The sequence below is a fragment of the Myotis davidii genome, unplaced genomic scaffold (assembly GCF_000327345.1).
Source record: "Myotis davidii unplaced genomic scaffold, ASM32734v1 scaffold73, whole genome shotgun sequence".
Classification (NCBI taxonomy): Eukaryota; Metazoa; Chordata; class Mammalia; order Chiroptera; family Vespertilionidae; genus Myotis; species Myotis davidii.
Genome location: NW_006286675.1, coordinates 2,653,091 through 2,662,443, shown reverse-complemented (window position 1 = coordinate 2,662,443; position 9,353 = coordinate 2,653,091). Strand labels below are relative to the sequence as shown.

Here is a 9,353-nt window from a genome sequence, read left to right as displayed (position 1 = left end):
CGGGCTTTGGAGGGGCGGGGTCACATGTAAAATACCTCCTGGCTGGGAGAATAGGGACTGAACCGGGGCAAAGAGTGAGGCTAAACCGGAGTGGGGCCTCAGGAAACTAAGGGCGGGGCTTCGGATGGGTGTGGAAGGTGGAGCTGGGATTGGAAGAAAGGATAGACCTGGGGAAAACGAAGCGAGGCTTCAAGGAAGGGGCGGAACTTGGGAAAGGTAAAGGGGCGGAACTAGACGGAAAAGGCGGTATCGGGGTAGGAATAACGGGGCGTGGCTGAAGGAAAGGGAAGGAGCTTGGGAAAGGTAATGGAGCAAGACTGGAGGCAAGGTGTGGATACGAAAAAGGGACCGAATTTGAGGAGGTGCAGAGGGCTGTTGGGGCGTGAAAGGGCTTGTGTACGGTAAAATGGGATTCGGATACCTGGAACCCTGTAGGTTGGCGGAGAAATGTATCAGGGCTACGGTTTGCCAGGTGGGAGATGATCTCAGAACTGGGCTCTGCCAGGATAACTCGGTTGAAGCATCGTTCAGATGCTCCTGGGTTGCTGGCTCTGTCCAGGTCAGGGCACGTGCAGGAATCAATCAATGAATGCATAGGTGTGTGGGACCACAGGTCAATGTTTCTCTCATCAGTAAATTTTATTTTTTTATATTTATTTTAGAGAGGAAGGGAGAGATAGAAACATCAATGATGAAAGAGAATCATTGATTGGCTGCCTCCTGCATGCCCCCCACCCGGGATGGAGCCCCCAACCCAGGCATGTGCCCTTGACCAGGATCGAACCCAGGACCCTTCAGTCTGCAGGCCGACACTCTAGCCACTGAGCCAAACCGGCCAGGGCTCATCAATAAATTTTAAAAACACAGACAGCTGGTTTTAATGTGGCTAGGCCACTTAGTAGCTACATGAACTAGGGCAAGTTGTTAAATTCTTCCTACCTCAAATTTCTTGTAAAACGCAACTCCGAAGCTTTATTGATAGTGCTTGGGGGCTTTGAAGAACTTTGGTGCTAGGGAGAGTCCATTTGTTAAACATGCTTATCACTAAGCCTCCAGTTTTGCCATCAAAGAGGAGTGTGAAAGAGTCTTTCAGGGTTTGGGGGCAAAGCCCAAAGGATCTGGAAACTTCTATTTTATGTTATTTCAAACCTTGCATTCGACCCACTATAATGTATGTTTTTGTATACAGTGTTTTCCAAAAAAACCCCACCAAACCATCTTAATAAAATCGACACTCCAGGAAGATGTTTGCTGGTTAAGATCTTGGGATCTAGAGTCAAACGAGTTCTCTTCAATAAGTGACTTAATCACTCTGAACCTCAGTTTCCTCATTTGTTAAATGGAGAGAAAATATAGTCCTACCTCACGGGGTTGTTGTGAGGATTAAATAGATGATACTTATAAATCACCTAGTATAGTGTGTGATATGTAATGAATACTCAAAATATTAGCTGTTTTTATTATCCTCATTCAGAAAACTCAGACTAAATGGATGAAAACAGAGTTAATATAGTCGTTTTAATATATTTTATTGATTTTTTACAGAGAGGAAGGGAGAGGGATAGAGAGTTAGAAACACCGATGAGCAAGAAACATCCATCAGCTGCCTCCTGCACACCCCCCACTGGAGATGTGCCCGCAGCCAAGGCACATGCCCTTGGTCGGAATCGAACCCAGGACCCCTCAGTCCGAAGGCCGACGCTCTATCCACTGAGCCAAACCAGTCAGGGCAATATAGTCATTTTAAAGCTGACCTCTTTTGTCCTAGTCAGTCACTCAGTGATTAGCGACGGTCGGAATACTGAAGGGTCCTGGGTTCGAGTCTGATCAAGGGCAGGTACATAGGTTGCAGGCTTAATCCCTGGCCCTGGTTTGGAGTGTGTGTGGGAGGCAACCAGTCAGAGTATCTCTTTCACATGGATGTTTTTCTCTGTCTCTCCCCCTCCCTTCCACTCTCTCTAAAAATCAATGAAAAAAATATCCTTGGGTGAGGATTAACAAAACAAACAAACAAAAAATTCTGATCTCTTTTGAATTCAGGAACCCCTTAAAGAGTCTGATGAGCCCTAGCTGGTTTGACTCAGTGGATAGAGCGTCAGCCTGTGAACTGAAGGGTCCCAGGTTTGATTCAGGCCAAGGGCACATGCCTTGGTTGTGGGCTCCATCCCCAGTAGGGGCCGTGCAGAAGGCAGCCAATCAGTGATCCTCTCTCATCACTGATGTTTCTATCTCTCTCTCCCTCTCCCTTCCTCTCTTAAAAATCATCATTTAATCTTCCACTTGTATTGGTGTTGCTGATGGAAATGGGGCTCTTTCATGGGGTCTCAAGGAAAGCATTCTGGGGAGCCACATAAGAGAGGATGTGGCCCTGACCAATTTGGCTCAGTGGATAGAGCATCAGCCTGAGGACTGAAGGGTCCCAGGTTCGATTCCGTTCAAGGGCATGTACCTTGGTTGCAGGCACATCCCCAATAGGAGGTGTGCAGGAGGCAGCTGATGGATGTTTCTTGCTCATCGATGTTTCTAACTCCATCCCTCTCCCTTCCTCTCTGTAAAAAAAATCAATAAAATATATATTTTTAAAAATCAATAAAGAAATATATTTTTTAAAAAATAGTCTGATGAACGCTATGGCCTGTCTCCTCTGTCAGCAAAAACATATACACAGTTTTATTTATCCCTTCTGAAAGTGTTTCAATAATGTCTGAAGAAATGATTGCATGATTGTGTATTAGGATGGGAATAAACCCTAGCTGAAGCAATCTTTGTTCCCTCCTTTTGGTGCGGTGCCAAGGCCCTGGGTCCCCTAATCTCCCTCCCCAAGACCCATGAGACAGAGGTAGAGTAATTATTATTATCAGCTTTATTATTGGCATGAAGGCAGGGAGGTGGTGACAGTGCAAGGCCCTTCTGTGGGTGAGGGAGTGGAGGACTTGACCAGCCAGCACTGATCCTCCAAGCTGGCCTCCCAATGGGTTCCAGGGCTCCAGGTGCCTCTGGCTTTCAGCAGAAGCAGTGGGTGGGTGGGCAGGTGGACAGATTGCAGGCATTGGATAAATAGGCTCCTTAGAGCTGCTCTGGGGCTGGGGTCGGACTGGGGTTGGGCGGTGGTGGGGGGCGAGGCTGGATGTCCCTGGTGCGCATATAGGACAGCAGCTGCTCCGGGATCTCCGCCAGCACATCCTTGGCTAGTCGGGCCATGCTCAGCACATGGTTCCCCGATCGGTCGACATAGTCTCGGAATGGGACGAACTAGGACAGGCACAGACAATCAGGTGTGAGTGGTGGCCAAGGGAGGGGAGTGGGGAAGAGGGGCAGTAGAAAGACTTCCTCTTTGACCCCTAACATCTCTTTCCAAATATCCCTCTAACCTGGGGGATATTGCTTTCTTTCCACCCATTTTTTTTTTCACCTGTTCATCCTCAACTCACTCCAGTTTGACTTCACACAATCTACCGAAACTGCTTTTGGTACTGTTGTCAATAGCCCCATGTTCCCAAATCAGTCCAATGGGTAGTAATTGTCAGTCCTCATTTTACTTCTCTCTCCATTACATTTGATCATGATCTTCCTGGACCCATCCCACTCTTGACACACCACATTGCTGGATTTTCTCCTGCCTGTTGGGATAAGCTTCCCTCTCCCCCCATTCCTCTGAGTTCTAGCTAATCTCTAAACCTGGTTCCTTCTCTCTCAAGTCTCTTCCTAGGTGATTTTATACACTCCTGTTACCTTAAAAACTGTTCCCTGATGACTCCCAAATTTATATATTCATCCTTAGCCTCTTGTTAAATGTTCAGAACCACGTATTTAATTGCTTGTATCATATCTCCATTCACATGTCTTAGATACCTCAAATCCAATGTGTTCACAACTGAATTCTAATCCTTTCTGCCAAATCTGCTCCTCCTTCAGCTTTCCCTTCCCAGTTAATGGGACTATTACCCAGTTGCTCAAGCTTGAAAACTGAGAATCATCCTGAAGCCCCACTCACTCACCATCACCATTTAATCAAATAGTCAGCTGTTGTAAACGTTTTCTTAAATAATCGTTTGAGCCCTAACCTGTTTGGCTCAGTGGATAGAGCGTCAGCCTGTGGACTCAAGGGTCCCAGGTTCGATTCCGGTCAAGGGCATGTACCTTGGTTGCGGGCACATCCCCAGTGGAGAGTGTGCAGGAGGCAGCTGATCGATGTCCCTCTCATCGATGTTTCTAACTCTCTATCCCTCTCCCTTCCTCTCTGTAAAAAATCAATAAAATATATATTTTTTAAAAAAATAATCGTTTGAACCTGCTTCTATCTTCACTGCTTCTACAGTGGAGCCTTGACTTAGGAGTGTCCTGACTAAGGAATTTTTTGAGATACCAGCTGTCTCTCCGCCGATTTTTTGCATTGAGTTGACAGAGTAATTTGAGTTAATGAGCTCCTTAACAAGCTCGGTCTCGGAACGAATTAAACTTGTAAGTCAAGGCCCCACTGTATTCCCATCCAGAGCCCTATTGCCTTCCCTCTACTACTTAAAGGCTTCTTCACTAATGGGTCTACCGCCCTTCTCTCTCGCCCTGCTACAGTCCACTTTCCATGAAGCAGAGGTCCTCTTAAAATGGAAGTCTGGCCGAAGCCGGTTTGGCTCAGTGGATAGAGCGTCGGCCTGCGGACTGAAGGGTCCCGGGTTCGATTCCGGTCAAGGGCATGTGCCTGGGTTGTGGGCACATCCCCAGTGGGAGATGTGCAGGAGGCAGCCGATCGATGTCTCTCTCTCATCGATGTTTCTAACTCTCTATCTCTCTCCCTTCCTCTCTGTAAAAAAAAAAATCAATAAAATATATTAAAAAAAAAATGGAAGTCTGACCATCTCACTTCCCTATATGAAATCATTCAAGAGCTTTCCTATTTTTAAAGAACAAAACCCCAAATCTTCACCATGATCGGCATAGCCTTGGCTTCCCCTTTCTCTTACTCACTGTGATCCTGTTACCCTGGTTTCTTGCCTTTTCCACGATTGGACCAATTCTTCTGAGCCTCAGGGCCTTCTTTCATGCTGTTCCTCTGCCTGTAATGCTTATAGTTTTCAGCTCAAATGTAATTTCCTCAAAGAAGCCTTCCCTGACTACCCTACCTAAGACAGGTCCTTGTTATAGACTCTCACAGTGGCATTTGCTGTTCCTCTGGAGCACTTATCACAACCTCAGATATTCAGCTGTGTGATTATTATTGGTTGCCTCCATTAGAAGGCAGAGGCTTTGGGGATCTACACTATGGACCCATAATGGCTATAGCTACCTGCCTGTTTCTCACCAAGATTTTGTTCAGTGAAAGCAGGAGGGCTAAAAGAGTGAGGGGTGAAAGGTGGGTGATTAAGAAGGCAGAAGAAAGAATGGCTGCCAACTTAGTGTCTCCTTCCCATCATGCCTTTCAGCTCCATGACTTCCTCTCCCTGGTCAGGTCTACCTGAACGATGTCTCGCTCAGCATAGCGGCCCCTAGAGGATACACGTACATCATCACCATCCAACTCTTCCATTGCTGTAAAAAAGACACCCCTCAGCTGATAAAGAAAACCCACACCAACCAACCCATGTGGTCCCTTCCCTCTTAGCTCCCCGTCAGAGTCATCATGAGAATGCCTCATGATTGTCAAAGTCCTACAATTATTAGGCATCGCTCTGGCATTATTATTATTATGCCTTTCCACACATTCCATCCTCCCAGGAATCCCAAGAGGGAAGTATTCAGATCAACAGCCTTGGTTATGATGAGGAAACAGGTTCAGAAAAGGTCTCTGACTTGGCCAAGGTCCGACACAGGCATCCATCGTATTTTTGTGTGGAGGGGCAGGCCTGGGTGCCCAGTTTCTCCTTTATTTTCCCCAATTATTGGTCCCACTCAGGGACAACCCCCATCCTACTCACCCTCAAACATGGCTGGTCCCACACCAACAATAATGATAGACATGGGCAGTGAGGAGGCCTGTGAGGAAAAGAGGATGAATGTCTGGGGTCAGTAGCCATAATAAGGGAGGTGACTGTTGAGAGCAATTTTTTTGTGCATGTGTTATATTTCTGCACATCTTGCAAGTAGAGACACTGATTTCCTTTGTTCCAGACTATTTTTGCAAGGATGTCTGCATGTTAAAGATATAGTGTCTTTCTTTAGCGCCAAGGGCACCTTTGTTTAATGCCCAGTATAATAAAATGTCTCACACTGGAACAAAGTGGAGAAACTAGGCACCCAGGCCTGTCTTTCAAACATTACTGCCCATTATAAAACATAGGGGTTTCCTAAGCCCAGGGTTTCTGTTCTATAATGCAGCTGACTGGATGCAGGTGTCATCTGGCCCTCTTAACATCATCTTGTGGGAATTGGGGCTTAGAGAATAAGAGAAAATGCTGATACTCGGGCTACTGCTATTGCTGGGAATAACAGAGTTCTTTGTCCCTGTTACACAAGTCTTGTGTCTTTTGCTAGCATTCATGAAACTGGCAGGCTAAATTGTTAGCTTTAAACCTCTTGACAAGTATTACTTAATTTAATAAATATTAAATTAAAATCTCAGTCCCTTCACAGTTATTAACAGTGACCCCTCCCTGCCAAGTCCTCCTCAGACTCACACTGACAATGGCCTCCTTCGTCTGTGTCATGTCAGAGATGACTCCATCGGTGATGATGAGCAGAACATAGTACTGGGAACCGTCAGAGATTTTGGCTGCAGCCCTGGGTGAGAGGCCAAGAACAGAATCCAGCTGAAAGCCCAGAGAGACCAATGAGAACACCCCACTCCTAGAGCTTCCACAGGCAGCGTGTAAGTGCCAGGCAAGGACTGGGGCTTCTGAAGCTCATGCTCCTTCCCCAGACCTGAGTGCCTGCCACTGTCTGCCCGTAACATTTGTGGAGCACATACTATGGTAGGTTCTGTGTTAGGCACTGAAGGTACACCACGAGAAAAAACAAGTCTATCCCAGCCCTCTCAATGGGAGGCGGATATTGATTCAAGAATCACTGGCCCTAACCGGTTTGGCTCAGTGGATAGAGCGTTGGCCTTCAGACTCAAGAATCACTGAAATAGGTATAAAATTACACTTATTATGAGTGCTGTGTTAGAAAAGGACACTGCTGTGAGGGTGTATAGTAGGGATTCCTGGCATAGTCCGAATCAGCGAAGGCTTATTTAAGGAAACAATGTTTGAGAATGAAGGAGAGGTTAAATGAAGGGGGGATCAGTCCAGGTAGAAGGAATAGCATGGACAAAGGTCCTGTGATGGGACTGAAGGAAGCCCACCCTGTCTGGAGCCTAGAAAGTGAGGGAAACAGACGGGACCATGTGGCTGAGGTGGGGCAGGAGCCAGACCACACAGGACTTTGTTGCCCCTGGGAAGATTTTGGTATTTATACAAGCGCAAGACCAAAGGCTGAAGGCCTCCTTTCTTCACTCATCTCACCTGTTTCACCTCACTCCCTTCTCCCCTCTGCTGAACATAGCCCATTTCCTGGGCTGCTGGGTCCCCGGTCAGTATAACTGCTGTTCTCAGAACTCCTTTTTCTTCTCTGACCATTAATCTTTGAATCCAAGATTTTTCCATGTGAAAAGGACTTCAGAAGTAATTGAGTCCAGTCCCCTTATCTTACATATTTGAAAAACAATGTCTTGAGAGAGCACAAAGGCCATGGTAGAGTCAGGTCTCCTGACATCCATTCTCAAGCCCTGTGTATGCTGGAAAGGATGGAACTACACTATCCATTAAAGTATTCCTAGCCACATATGGCTATTGAAATATAAGTGAATTAAGTTAAATAGAAGTAAACATTTAGTTCCTTATTCACCCTATGTTTCAAGTGTTCAGTGTCCATATGTGACCATATTGGACATCACAGTTACAGAACATTTCTATCATCACAGAAAGTTCTATTGGACTGTGCTGGTATTTAAGCCTAATATCTAAAAACCAGAGGAAAGCATGGTGGAGAATTCAAATAGCTATGGCTCAGTTTGCCCAGTGCCTAGGGTGGGATTGGGTTATAATCTTCCTTAGCAGCCCCTGTTCCCTTTCTGAATTCTGGCCACAGCCTCTTCATAGGTCTGGACTGGTACCATTTCCTGTCACTGATTTTACAAATGCTGTTGCACACAGGCTGTGTGTCAGGCACCAAGCTCAGTGCTAAGCATGCAGCACTAGGGAGATGAATGCTTACACCATTATGATACATTGAGGTTAGGGCTTTGAGGACATAACATCTAACCTAAGACAAAAATGAGTACAAGTTAGCCAGATGAAGATGTTGCCGAGGTAGAAGAGAGGAGTGGGAGGAGGGAAGGGAGGTAAAAGGAAAAGTGTTCCAGAGAGAGGGTTTGCATGTGCAAACCAAGATATATGTTCTAGTGGCATACATAGGACTACAGGAGAGAGATGAGGCTGGTACAGTGGGTGAAGGCCCACACATGAAGGGATTTGTGAGCCAGGGGCAATGGGAGGCATGGAATGGTTTGGGGGCTTGGGAGGTACATCTCTGTAGATACCTGGCATTACCAAGGCCATTTAGACCTCTGAGATGGGTGACTGGCTGGGGAGGCCAGTCTGTGCCCCACTTGGCTACTGGATGGTAAAAAATGAAGAGTCATCTATGATCATTATAATCATAGCTGCAGCCTGGCCATCATGGTTCAGTGGTTGAGTTTCGACCTATGAACCAGGAGGTCACAGTTCGATTCCTGGTCAGGGCATATGCGCGGGTTGCAGGCTTGATCCCCAGTTCAATGGGAAAGTATCCTCGGGGGAGGATTAACAAAAAAAAAAGAAAAAGAAAAAGAAAAGACATTTTCAGACAATATGACTGAAACTTTAAAAATAAAGAGCCGAAGCCGGTGTGGCTCAGTGGATAGAGCGTCGGCCTGTGGACTGAGAGGTCCCAGGTTCGATTCCGGCCAAGGGCATGTACCTGGGTTGTGGGCACATCCCCAGTGGGAGATGTGCAGGAGGCAGCTGATCGATGTTTCTCTCTCATCGATGTTTCTAACTCTCTATCTCTCTCCCTTCCTCTCTGTAAAAAATCAATAAAATATATTTAAAAAAACAAACAAAAAAAAACACCCTTAGCTGCACACTTGTAATTTAATCCTTATAATCATTCTATAAAGTAGGCACATTTTTATTCCTATTTTTTCAATGAGAGAATTGAAGTTCAGAGACATTAAGTAGCATCCCCAATGGATGGTGAGGCCATGGTCCAACTCCATGCTTGACCAACTGAGCCTAAAGCCTGAGCTCTTGATGCCCTCTCTCCATTCCCAGGCTGTTCTTTGGATACTCCTCCATCCCACATACATGGCACATTCTGATCCTAGTATACAGTTCACT

General features: G+C 46.1%; 1 protein-coding gene across 2 annotated transcripts in view; it reads right to left on the bottom strand.

The window, feature by feature from the left end:
* Window positions 1-2,840: 2,840 nt before the first annotated feature.
* CPNE9 (copine family member 9) overlaps window positions 2,841-9,353 on the bottom strand; it is a 22,505-nt gene continuing 15,992 nt past the window's right edge. For both annotated transcript variants that reach the window (XM_006758228.2, XM_015560353.1), the window contains 4 exons: window positions 6,612-6,714; window positions 5,913-5,970; window positions 5,453-5,526; window positions 2,841-3,252 (listed from right to left, as the gene is read on the bottom strand). In XM_006758228.2, the coding sequence (XP_006758291.1) occupies window positions 3,067-3,252; window positions 5,453-5,526; window positions 5,913-5,970; window positions 6,612-6,714 (421 nt within the window). In that variant the 3' untranslated portion in view covers window positions 2,841-3,066. The remainder of the gene's footprint in view (window positions 3,253-5,452; window positions 5,527-5,912; window positions 5,971-6,611; window positions 6,715-9,353) is intronic.